General features: G+C 43.3%; 2 protein-coding genes across 3 annotated transcripts in view; one reads left to right on the forward strand and one right to left on the reverse strand.

The window, feature by feature from the left end:
* The window catches only part of LOC309666065 (uncharacterized protein), a 92,044-nt gene extending 78,928 nt beyond the window's left edge, over window positions 1-13,116 (reverse strand). Inside the window, exons 1-2 of the mRNA XM_082473190.1 lie at window positions 12,983-13,116; window positions 8,279-8,325 (exon numbers count right to left, since the gene is read on the reverse strand). The gene's annotated coding sequence lies outside the window, so the exon portion shown is untranslated. The remainder of the gene's footprint in view (window positions 1-8,278; window positions 8,326-12,982) is intronic.
* The window catches only part of MKLN1 (muskelin 1), a 333,033-nt gene that overhangs the window by 140,039 nt on the left and 179,743 nt on the right, over window positions 1-13,251 (forward strand). Inside the window, exon 1 of one of the 2 annotated variants that reach the window (XM_082472979.1) lies at window positions 12,762-12,990. The exons of the other annotated variant lie outside the window; for it this stretch is intronic. Within the exon in view, the coding sequence (XP_082329105.1) occupies window positions 12,893-12,990 (98 nt within the window). The 5' untranslated portion in view covers window positions 12,762-12,892. Of the gene's footprint in view, window positions 1-12,761; window positions 12,991-13,251 lie in introns of those variants that run through there. 2 annotated transcript variants of the gene reach the window in all.

Genomic DNA, 13,251 nt, shown 5'->3' on the forward strand with positions numbered 1-13,251 from the left:
TGGCACGTGGGCTCAGTAGTTGTGGCACGCGGGCTCTAGAGTGCAGGCTTCAGTAGTTGTGGCCCATGGGCTTAGTTGCTCCGTGGCATGTGGGATCTTCCCGGACCAGGGCTCGAACCCATGTCCCCTACATTGGCAGGCGGATTCTTAACCACTGTGCCATCAGGGAAGCCCCTGGGATTTTTATAGAGGCTTCATCACATAGACATGATCGATTATTAATACTATTGCTATTCCTTTTTCCCTCTCTGGAGAATGGGTGGTGGGGCTGAAAATTCCAAGCTTCTAATCCTGGCTTGGTCTTTCTGGGGCCAGCCCTCATCGAGGAGCCATCCAATCGCTCACCTCACTAGAACAAAAGAGGCTACAAACCCCCAGGAAATTCAGAGATTTAGAAACTCTGTGTCAGGAAGCAGGGTCAAAGACCAAATATTAGAACAAAAGATGCTCCCAGTGTTCTTATCACTTAGGCTTTACAAGGGTTTTAGGAGCTCTGTGCTGGAACTGTGGCACAGAGCTCCTAAAATACACAGTTCAATGTATTTATTTTCTATTATCTCACAATAGGACACTGTATAGTATATGATCTGCTTTGTGGAAAAATGGTGTATATATATTATATATACCTATGTGGAAAAAATATACAAGAAATAGTTAACAGTGCTTACCTTGGGATAAAAGTGGAAAGATTTTTCTTTCCATTTTAAGCCTTTTTGAAGTTCGAATTTATTTTCATTATGGTGGTGTTTTACTTTTACAATTAAAAAAACATACACAGATTGTGCCTTGAAACAACTTTTAAAATGTCAATCAGTGCCCCTTCTGATACTTCTGTAGAAAATATTTAAATTACTGAAACAGGATGAGGCCGTGTATAGGCAAGTTGATTTTAGCTGGGGATGCAAATATGCAAATAGTATTGAACCACTGCAACTAGGTATATGATTTTTAGAACCTAGTTAGGCTGGATCAGAGCAGTTAGCAACTTTCTTAGGCCGTCTTGGGTCATTCACCTTTCTAAAATTGCTCAGGCCAAGCCATTAGCAAGACTCCTGTTGGAAAGCCACCGTAGCCAGCAAGAAAAAAACAGTGTGACAGGAAATTTTCTTTCTCCCTCTCTCCTGAGTTTTTTCAGGAACGTACAAGTTAAGATATAAATATGACTCAAAAGTACTAAGATATGGGGAAAATTTGCAAAGGCATTTGGATGATTCTTGCTCTTTATAAATGCTCCACATTTGCGACTGGCTGAGTCTCTTTTTAAAACACCCCAGGTACTAATCTGAGAGGACAGCCTCTATCAGGGGAACATTTTCTGTTCCCAGTGAAGTGGCACATTCAGTTCCTGGTGCAGGCTCACTTAATTCCTATTAGTCATTTCATAGCTGTATCTTAGGAAGAGAAAAATCTCAAATACTTTTGGGTGATTTCACAAGTAAACTAAAAACAAAACCATCCCTCTTTTCTCACAGTTCCCATTTGTTTACAAATTTCAAGTCAATAAAACATGTCTACCTTTGTGGATATTTCTCTGCTGATGTACCTACCTGATTTCCACTCTACTTGTGTGCCTAGATTTATTGCCGTAACATAGCAGGTGGATGCTGGGCCCACCCACCCACCCCCGCCCCAGTTTGCCATTGAATAGATGGTGCATTTTTTTCTTTTGTGGTTTATGACTCTAAGGTTGTTCTGGGACACTGCTTAAAAACACAGGTAACTACCAAGTGAGACACTGGGTCTGATCAAGGTTTGTTTGTTATTTTCTAGGTTGTTTAAGGACATTAGATGAATGCTTAAATTTGTTATTGAACAGTTGCCATGAATACTGAAGATGCACATACGGGATTATTATTGTAGGTTGGTTTGTGACAGCTGGCCCTGATTTAGTTATTTCCTCAAGAAGACACTTTGAACAATTATTTAAATGCCTCCCCTCTGCAATTATAATAATAATGATGATGATGATTTTGCAACTGAATATGCAATTCAGGATGCATATACTCAACTACTGTTTTTAGCTTGCTTTTCTTTCTACATTGATGTCAGCTGCTGTTGTCAGGATTATTGAAGAACAGAGAACCATTTTTCTATTGAGGGTCACCGAACTACAAGAAAAAAGTAATCCGGGGCCAACACAGGAAGTTATAAGAAAAATAATTATTATAGTTAGCATGTAAGGATTGCTAACCATGAGCAAGAATTTTTTTCTCCTTGGAGGAAAAAAATATAGCATTTTCAGAACTTATCTGCTTTTAAAATTAACAAAATATCTTATTTAATAATTATAAATATCTGACAATGGTTTTGTTCTATAGCGTAGTCAACTAAGGAGCCAGGAGTGGGAAAGATGGTGAAATAGAGGAGAGAAGTATGTGTTGTGGGTAAGCAGGAGACAGTACAGAGTAAAAAAAATGGAATCAGATGGAGAAGGAACAGGAAGATGCAGAGGGCCAAGACAGATAAACAAGGGGTAAGAGGAATAAGACAGAAAGACAGTAATAAGGTGGGAGAACAGGTGAAGGAGATAGCTAGGCAGGAAGAGAGAGGAAGGGGAGGAGAAACATGAATAAACAAAGGGGACGACAGACTGAGTAGTGTAGGGGGTTTTGAAAAAAGCATTTAGATTTGTTTTTAAAATGAATGTGGGACCTCTAGAATGTGGCATTTATACCACCATCACCTGTTACCAATTCTCTTTGAAATGCTGATTCACTATTGTTCACAACTCTAAGCACTAAAATCATTTTAATTGTAGACCTGGCGGATAAGGTGGGAAAGTTGAAATGGAAACGTTACAATGTGGATGTCCAAGCTAGCTGCCATTGCAGTATCTGATTTTTGGAGACTGACTTCTCAGGAGAAATTCCAAAGCGAGGAGGAGAGCTCAGCTGTCAGTTATAGGCAGCTTCTTGCCTGCCACTCTCCTAAGATTTAAGGGGAAAAAGTTCTCAACCATAGAAATGTGCTCATCAGAGAATCCCATTGTAAGGCTGGTTATTTTTTGGGCTATGAGAGCAGTGTCTCCAACAATAAATCAGATAAAATTAGGCCAAAGGCCAGAGGTTCTCAAACTTTGTACTATATATTTAGTAAGTGGCATTGCTAAAAATTGGTTGTGGAAGTGGGGGGAGAAGGAGATCATTTTGAACTTATTTGGAAATATACTGGAAGAAAATAAATCAAAATGATCAACATAGTAAGAAAGTCTCTATAAAAATTTACATTTGAGAAATACTTTGACCTGATTCCAACAGCTGGTGTCTCTTTGAAGACAAACTTCAGTTGATATCCTCAGATGGATCTCAGATGGGGAACCAGGAGAAACGGTTTGCTTCTTTTCTGCTCATTTGTTCTACAATATAGCTCAGTTCAGTCCCTTGTCCCGCTGGACATCCCTGTGCTCCCTTACTTTTTGGCTTGTTCGGGTTCTCTTTTCTAGTGTGGAGCCACCTAGAATTTGCTATCACCATGTTCTCCTATTTCTGTTATTCCCCAGTTCCCTCTGTCCAGTTCTCTTTGTTTCAGTAACACTGGAACTTATTTAACCTGCCCATCACCTATGTTAATATTCTTAAGGAGAAAAGGTAGGGACTTCCCTGGTGGCACAGTGGCAAAGAATCCACCTGCCAATGCAGGGGACACGGGTTCAAGCCCTGGTCCGGGAAGATCCCACATGCCGCGGAGCAACTAAGCCTGTGAGCCACAACTACTGAGCCTGCGCTCTAGAGCTCGCGAGCCACAACTACTGAGCCCCCGCATGCCGCAGCTATTGAAGCCTGTGTGCCTACAGCCTGTGCTCCACAACAAAGACAAGCCACCACTATGAGAAGCCCGTGCACTGCAACGAAGAGTAGCCCCTGCTCACTGCAACTAGAGAAAGCCAGCACGCAACAACAGACCCAACGCAGCCAAAAATAAAATAAATAAATAAATGTATTAAAAAAAAGAAAAGGTAGAGGAAGCTGGACGTCCCCAATCAGCCCCATCCTTTCATGCCAGGTAACATAGTTATATTTCCATTTACAGTGTCCTTCTGGAGCCAAAGCTTTCTAACCTAGGAAGGGATTCTAACAGGATGACTTTCACGTGAACTAGAAAGAAAAGCCACAGGAGCCAACGCCTTTAGACCTATGGGATTATCTCTAGATGATTCTACTATGTTCTGGAGATAGCTTTAATAAGGAAATACGGTATTTGGCCTTTGGCCTTACGGAGATAATGCTACTGCTAACCACGACTATGACCATCATTATGACCTTATATTTTATAGGCTAATTCTTTCTGAATGCTTTGTGGATTAACCTGTTTAATATCTGACTACCTGGTTGTGAGCTCCTTAATAGCTAGGTGTATGCCAGCACCTGGCACATAGGAGGTGCCCAACAAGTGTTTACTGAATGGATGGATGAAAGTTTAAGCAGTACAGGCAATGAAAGTGAGAGCAGGCAGGATGAAGCAGGGGGAAAATGAGAGGAGCAAGTTCTGTCTCCTCCTTTACAAAGACCAGGTTGAGCCCCGACAGTGGTGATGGGACAAATGCACTGAAAGATTCTGACTTGATGAATCCCCTTAACTTCAAACGTTTCTACCCAGAGGGCTGGGATACTTCTTTTTTGAGCCACTTTCACTTTCCCCAAAAGGCCTTTTGGTTCCAAATACACTAGGAATCAGTGTTAATTGCTTTTTGGAATATTATTTTGTCAGCTTCGTTTAGATGTGGTAATTTGCAAAGCAACCCCCAGCAGTTGACAGTTCATCCATAGCTGTGTGGTGTTCAGACATTTCCTGGGATTCCTGCCCACCGCCTAGGCAGCTGGCAGTGTTCGCCAGGATCTGTGCTCACCTGGGATTAACTTGGAGCCAGTAGTGCTTTCTTGTGTCTGGGATTTTTAAAACTCTGAAAGGGTGAAGGCCCAACCCTACTTAATCCAAAAAATGAAAGTATACTAACTCATAATTTAAAAATTAGCAGGTGCTTAAAGATCATCTAGTCCACACTTGGTGGAAGAGGAAATTGCAGCTCTGACAGATTCAATGACAAGGTCAGTTGCTGGTAGCTGGGAGGCCAGGTCTAGAATCTGTATTCTTTGTGTGGCACCAAACTGTGAGCTGGGGTCCTCTGGATTTACGCCTGTGTGGATGTAAGTGTTTAAGTTACTATTTGTTTCTTTCTGAAGCTCTTTTCCCTGACCAGAGACTTCCTGGTCCTCCTTCACACATGCTTCAAGGTCACAGCCCAGATCAAAGTGTTTACAAAAAAACTAGGCACTTATGAGAGGATTCATTGCCAGTTCCTGCACTCCCTGTGCCCTGGCTTCAACCAAGCTCAGCAAACCAAGGGAGGGATAAAGTGGTCTCTGGAACCAGGAATTTCTAGGTTTGGATGCCAACAGGCAAAAGGATGAATTCTGATTTCTCCAGCAAGCTGAGGCTGCTGCTGCCACCTTCTGGGAGAAGACAGACCTGAGCTTCATACCTGAAGCTAGTCTCAGTGTTCACCTGAGGAATAGTGTGAGGAATAAATGTCTGTTGTTTAAACTGCCCAGTTTATGATATTTTTGTTAGAGCAGTCCAAGTTGACTAAGACACAAATTGGTACGTAGGAGTGGCGGTGCTGCTGTAACAAACACCTAAAACTATGGAAGCAGCCTTGGAACTGGGTAACGAGCAGAGGCGGAAGATTTCTGAGGTGCCTGCTACACAAAGTCAGTATTGCTATGAAGGGACTCGTAGGGGCAATTCTGGTGAGATCTCAGAAAGAGGAGAGCTGGAGAGACTGCTTCCATCTCCTCAGAAAATAAAAATAACCATGAACAGAATGTTGGTAGAAATATGGACAATAAAGGCCATTTTGGTCTCAGAGAGAAAAGAGGAACATGTTATTGGAAAGTGGAGGCAAGATGATTCTTGTTATAAAGTGTCGAAAACTTGGCTGAATTATGTTCACGTTCTAGCATTTTGTGGAAGGTAAGAACTTGCAAGTGATGAAATTGGATATCTAGCTGAGGAGATTCCTAAGCAAAGTGTTGAAGGAGCTGTTTGGTTCCTCCTGACTGCTTGCATAGCAAAATGTAAGAAGAGAGAAATGAATTGGAACTGTTGAGCAAAAAGAAACCAGAACTTAAAGATCTGGAAAATTCTCAGCCTGTCCATACTACTAAAAATGAGAAAGCATGACTGACGGACTTCTTGGATTTTACACAGAGCTATTCAGTTGGCACATAAGCTATTCTTCAAGACAAGGAAAGAATGACACTGAAGGCAATTCAGCAATCAGGGTTTCAAAAGGTGAGGTGTGTGGGGAGGAATCACCTCAGTTTCAACAGGCCAGACAGCCTCCAACCAAAGTCTTGGGAGTGAGGCCACCTGGAGCCTACAAGCTGTGACCACCACCTGGCAGAGCCCTGGGTGGGTGTGTCTCTGGCCTGGCAGAGCTCCTGGGGCAGGACTACTCCAGGGGGGTCCAGAAGGCAGAGCATCATGCCAAAGGGATTATTCTCTAGCCTTAAGATCTCATGGAGTTTCCTTTGCTAGGTTTTAGACTTGCTTGGGACTCATTATTCCTTCCTTCTTTCCTCTTTCTCCCTTTTGAAATGGGAATGTCTATCCTAGTCTGTTTGGTTTTACAGGTTCATAGCTAGAGAGGAATTTTGCCTCAGAATGAGTCTCACTCATATCTGATTTAGATGAGACTCTAGACTTTAGAGTTGATGCTGGAATAAGTTAAGACATTTGGGGCTGTTGGGATGGAATGGGTTAGGGTTAGTATGTATGTATTTTGTATGTATTTTGTCTGTGAGGACATGCATTTTGGGGGCCAGGGGTGAAAGTAAGAAGTTGGCTGTCTACAAACAAGGAAGAGGGCCCTCACCAGATACCAAATCTACTGATGTCTTGATCTTGGACTTCCCAGCTTCCAGAACTGTGAGAAATAAATGTGTGTGGTTTAAGCCACCCAGTCTATGGTATTTTTGTTATAACAACCTAAACTGACTAAGACAGTGAGTGAGAAGAAATTCAGGAGGAACTAAGAGATTCAATTCAGGAAATATTTCTGGAGTATTTACTATGTGCTAGTTATAGAGGATTTAAAGAAGAATGATGTAGGTATAGACCTAAAAAGTTTCCATTAATTATGTTAGGGAAAAAAGTGACTGAGAATTAGGTACTTGGGTTCTAGATTCAGATCTGCAAACAGCCCAGTTGTACAAATGACCTTAGATGTGACATCGGACATATTTGGATATTAGTTTCTTCATCTGTTGCATAATAATATTGTGAAGGGAAATTCTTCTTTTTACAGCAGAACTTGCCTAGGACATAGCACATTGAGTACTGCGTTGTGCTTCAACTCTCCTAACCAGCTGGAAGTTGTTAAAGAAACCATGAACTTTGAATGATCCTTTGAATGAGCTAAAGCAAGACCCTTACAGGACCTATCTGAGGACTTTTTTTCCTGACCAATGAAGTATGGGGCTTGTTTTAAACAATCATGTACAAAGCTGTGGATATATTCCAGCCTATTTAGAGTATTTGTTTAATCTGTAATTAGTGTAACACACCATGATACCCCTTCCTAAAAATTAAAAACACCTTCTTTTCCCCCTCAGTCAACTGGTATGTTCCTTTGCCTGGAAATAAATAAAATCGGCTGGATTTGCTTTGCTTTTTAACTATTATTTGACCATATCTTTTTTTTTTTTTTAATTTTTTATTTGACCATATCTTATATTTGAATAGCACTTTGCAGTTTACTAAGTCTGTTCCCACCTGAGAGGAATGGGATGCAATCCAACAGGATGGGCTTTTGAAACAGAGAGATTCTGGCTCTGTTACTGACTAGCTATATTGCCTTGGATAAGTTACTGTAACAGTTAGGGTCCCAGCTGGAAACAGATGGCATTCTCAAATTGGGTAATTTGAGAGGTTTAATATAGGGACTATTTATAAAGATGTGAGAACATACTGGGAAACCACAGGGAGCAGGGGAGGGGGTGGTTACTGGAACCCAGAACCAGAGAGAGTAGTGTGGAGAGGCCACTTGGGAGGACTTGTGACCTTTGGTTGAAAGGGCCAGTCAGCCCACTGTGTATACAGGCAGGGAGTCAGAGGAAGGGATACCCCAACCTCACGCTCTTCCCTCCCATGTATTTGGAGGGACAAACCAAAGATAACAAACAATTATTTAACCTTTCTGAGTCTTATATTTCTCATTTGTGAAAAAGGGCATAATAATATTTCTCAGAGTTTTTGTGAGAATTAAATGAGAACTTACAGCAGACGAGCTAGGCCCTCTTCCTTCACTTGATCTTCAAAACCTCCCTGTGAAGTAGATAGATTTTATTAAAACCACTTTAGAGTTGTGGAAAATGAGACGCTGAGAAGTTAAGTGACTTTCCCAAGTCTCATAGCTAGAAAAGTATCAGAACTGGGACTGCAAACAAGATTTTTGAGTATACTCTGGGTTTCTTTCACTAGACTGTTCTGTACCCCTTGATCCCCTTCTGCAGAAGGCTGCCACAGATGGTTTCTTCTTTCTAGAGCTGCTATACTCAGAGCTATGCTGACTCTGCTGTTTAGGGGAAAACAGATTGACCCAGGAATCAGTGCCTAAGCCAAAAAAAAAAAGCACTGATTGGGTATATATGAAGAAGGTCAAATGCCTATGAGGTGGTTTGATATAAGTCTCTGACCAATATAGATCCCCATATCAGATGCTTGACAATCACCTGGATATCTATTAGGTATCCCCTATATACCACATTGAAGTCGGAATTCTTGATTTCTTCTACCTCAAAACTGTTCTAACCCCAAATCTTCCCCTTTCAGTAAAAGCACCACTAGCTACTCAGTGGTGCAAACACAAAACCCAGGAGTTATCCTTAATTCTTTCCGTTTCTTCCTGCCTTCCCTCCCTCATCAGCAAGTCTAGTTGACTTTACTTCCAAAATACAGCCCAATTCAACCATTCCTCTCCATCTCCTGTTAGTGCAAGCCACCATCATTTCTTGCCTGGCTTAACCTCCTGTCGAGTCTCCTCCCTTCCACTCTTACCTCTCTCCAACCCATTTTCTGTTTTGCAGAGTGATCTTTACGAAATGTAAAACGGATCACGCTACTCCTTGGCTTGAATCCCCGCACAGGTCTCCCCTTCACATCTCCACGTCACGACTCCTTACCATGACTGTTAGGGCCCTACTTGTTCTGACTCCCGTCTCCCTCTTCATCACTACGCTCCCACCACACTCTCTTCTTTCTTTTCTTTAACAACCCCTTCCCTGCCTCAGGCCCATTGCACTTGCTTATTCTCTCTTCCCAGAATGTTTTTTGTCCAGCCTTTGCATGGTTGGCACTTTTTCACTGAACAGGTATCAGCGCAAATATTACCTTCTTAGAGACACTTTCCTTTACCATCCAATCTAAATATTACTCCAGTGTAGTCTCTTCCTAGCACCTAAAATGCACAGACCAAAATTATCTAGTTGACTTATTATATTTATTATATGTTGCCCTGCCAGAATGTAAGCTCCCTGAAAGCAGGGCCCTTGTCTGGCTTTTCTGTTTGTCCCTGCCTCCCTAGCATCTAGGACAGGGCCTGGCATATCACAGCCTCTCAATAAATCTTTTATTGCAGGAAAAGATAGTGAATGGGGACAAACCGAATATAATCAGTTACTCTCTCTGGGAAGTGTTTACTAGGAGAAGCATGTTGAGACGTCATCAGAGAGTAAAAGACGGTTTCTTTTAGATGACAAGATAACTGGATTACTAGAGCTGTTGATCCCTGAAAAATGATGATCCATTGTCCAGTTCTCCATGAGGCCATCAATATATTAATGTAGGGGAACTAGAGAGATTAAATGGCTGCTGACAGTTTCCAGACCTTCCCCATGTATCCTTACAATAAACCCCATAGACTAAGGCAATGCCCCAGAGGCAGTGGAGGTAAATGTGTACCCGTAGGAGATCTGAGGTACGGCAGACTCCTGAAGATTTTAAAATTTCTTTAGTCTTCTATTTTATCTTAACATTTATACAAATTTGGGGTTCAGTATCATAATATATCTACGAATTTAAAGCATTTGTATGTTAACATATCTATCTGTATTTATGTTAACATACGAATGCTTTAAATTATTTTACCATTTGTAAAATCTGTGCTGCAGGAAAGCCACGCTATCCTGGGTCTTTACATTCTCTGTGGCAATCATACCTCAGGGATACATTTTTGTAGTCTGAGAAGTTCTGGCATTTTTTTTCCTTTGCAACCCATGTACTCTTTTAGCACAATTAATTCATTCTTCAGTAAATATTTATTGAACATCCACTATATGCAAGACACTCTAAAAGGACTAAGGATACAACTGTGAACAAGATATGCATGACTCTTACCTTCATGGGAGTTACAGTTTAGGGAGAGAGAATGAGAAATAAACAGGAAATAAAAATATATTGTGGGACTTCCCTGGTGGCGCAGTGGTTAAGAATCTGCCTGCCAATGCAGGGGACACAGGTTTAAGCCCTGGTCTGGGAAGATCCCACATGCCGTGGAGCAACTAAGCCCGTGCACCATAACTACTGAGCCTGTGCTCTAGAGCCCACGAGCCACAACTACTGAGCCTGTGCTCTAGAGCCCGCGAGCCACAGCTACTGAGCCCGTGTGCTGCAGCTACTGAAGCCCATGCGCCTAGAGCCTGTGCTCCGCAACAAGAGAAGCCACCGCGATGAGAAGCCCACGCACCGCAACGAAGAGTAGCCCCCAATGGCCGCAACTAGAGAAAGTCTGCATGCAGCAACAAAGACCCAATGCAGCCAAAAATAAATAAAATCTAAAAAAAAAAAAAAAAAATTAGAAAACATATATTGTGATGTTTGCTAAGATAAGGAAGGAAACTCAGGGGGACAAGGGAAATGTAAAAAAAATGGCAACTAGCCCCGAAATAGGTGATGAGGACTGATTTTCCAGAATGAAATAATCTGAAAAACAAGCAGAAGTTAGCCAGGTGAAGAATGGGGGAGAGTATTCCTGGCTTGGTTTAGACTAAGCCCTGGAGACCAGAGAGAGCACAGAATTTATAGGAGCCAATTCAGTGTGTTAGTTTAGTGTGGCTGGAGCAGGGAGTGCAGAGGAGAAAGAGAAGAGAGAAGCTAGAGAGGTAATCAAGGCAGGATATGAAAGGCCTATGCTAAGGACTTGCAGTGTTACCCAAAGGGAACAGAAAGTCACTGGAAGTCCGAGAGAGTCATCTTAGGAAGAACTGACTTATGTGTGTTTCTAAAAAAGATCACTCAGGGACCATAACTCTGTGTCTGGAAAAGAACAAGGACTCGACTTACATTAGGGTAAGAGGTGTAATTAGCAAATTTGGAGCCCCAAACTAATTGAACCGAGTCACCATCTTAATCTTTTCCCCTTAAAACTATCTCTTTCCCCCCCCAAATAACCACTAATCATCTTTGGAACTAATCAGCCTTCTCTGGCCTCTTCCACTGTCTCTGGACTCCTAACTTCATTGCTGGGATTATAGCATTCCCTCAAGGAACAAATACTTTCCCAGCATGCTGCAACACACAAAGCACATGTGATTTTAAAGGTTAACATATTGTGGGCTTTCTATTTGGCATTCTCCATCTGACATGCTAGTGGAGGCTACTACTAAGTTTTTCTCTGTGGAAACAGGAAGTCAGGAAAGGATTTGAGGAAGTTTGGGCTGGTTAATGATTATAACGGGAAAAGAATACAATTATAGTACTGAGGTGTTTCAACTCACTTGGTCATTCACTAAAAAACCCTTTGCTTGAGTTTTTCCGATGGTCAGGTGGAGATGAAGACGCTGTGCAGGCTTCCAGGGGTAGAACCACTCAGCGAGAGAAGGGTACTTTGGTAATGCAGTGGCTAAGCCAAGGAATAAACATGCACAATGCTGACCAACAGGTATTTGATGGGAACATTATCTAAAGCTGCTAGATATTTAGAGCAAGTGTTCATTTTTAGATAAGGAGCTGGTATGATGCCCATATGGCATTCAGAGCACATGGGCTGTTATTCCCTCTGTGGTCATTTTCTTGAAACTCTCTGTCTCTTGCTCTTTCAGAATTTGGGGGCTAAATATCAGTCAGTTAAAAGTAGGTAGATTTACCAGCTGTAAGAATGATGACACCCAGCTTCCCAACTCCTTTAGGATTTTTCTGGTCTGTGGGTGAATGTCATGACTGAGCAAACCAATTGCGCGAGATGCGTATGAGAGGGCTCACAACAAATGCTTACAACGAAGGGCATCACAGACTGAAAACTGAACAGGACGAGAGGACACACGAGCATTTCCTTTTCCTGTCTCCATGTGACTCTGGAACGGGGCGGGGGGGGGGGGGACAAGACGTTTAAAACCAGGACAACTCCAGAAGGAAAGGCCATTAGCTTTTCCACTGCCATTCCCTTCAGTGCTGTTTCCTTACACAATTTAGAAACTGGAGAGAGCAGTGGTTTCCAAAGTCTCAAAGGCGTCCCTTCTCCAACTTCTTCTCATGTTCCCTTCCTGGCCCATAACTACAATTTATTTTTTTCATAATGTTTTTGGCTTTCCCCTTACCTCAGCTTTCAAGAAAAGTCATTTGAGACATTCCTCTCCAAGCCCCACTGGAGAGCCCCTCAGATGCTCACACTCCAGTCCCAGTTTCCGCCAGTCAGTCTTTCAGGAGGGTTCAGCGGTGGAGACCCCCAGAGTGAGTCGCCGACCCGCGCGCGACTCACCGCTTCACGCAGGAGTAACGACGCGAGACCGGGAGAGCTGACGGCCCAGGCGGGCCGTGGCTCCTTTAAGAGCAGGCCCCGCCCCTCCCCCTCCCGGCGCGGCTGGCGGTCGGCGGCGGCCGCTACGGTGCTGACAAGATGGCGGCTGGCGGGGCTGTTGCTGCGACGCCCGAGTGCCGGCTTCTGCCCTACGCGCTACACAAGTGGAGCTCCTTCTCCTCCACCTACCTTCCCGAGTAAGTGCCTGGCCCTGGGCTCGGGCTGCCCTACTCCTCGGCGTAAACACGGCTGGGCCAGGGGAGCCGTGGAGGGCAGCCGCGTCGAGAGGCCCAGGCGGGGCCTGGTGAGAGGGGACGCGCGGCCTCCGGAGTCTCAGTCCAGCCGCCGAGAGCGTTGCCCGCCCCCGCCTCCGGGAGGGGTTAGGATACAGAGTGCGAGATTCGGGTGGAAGGGGCAAGGTGTGTGGCGGGGCCGAGGCGCGTAGGACAACGGGGAGC

This window comes from Balaenoptera physalus (genome assembly GCF_965194825.1).
Source record: "Balaenoptera physalus genome assembly, chromosome: 8".
Taxonomy (NCBI): domain Eukaryota; kingdom Metazoa; phylum Chordata; class Mammalia; order Artiodactyla; family Balaenopteridae; genus Balaenoptera; species Balaenoptera physalus.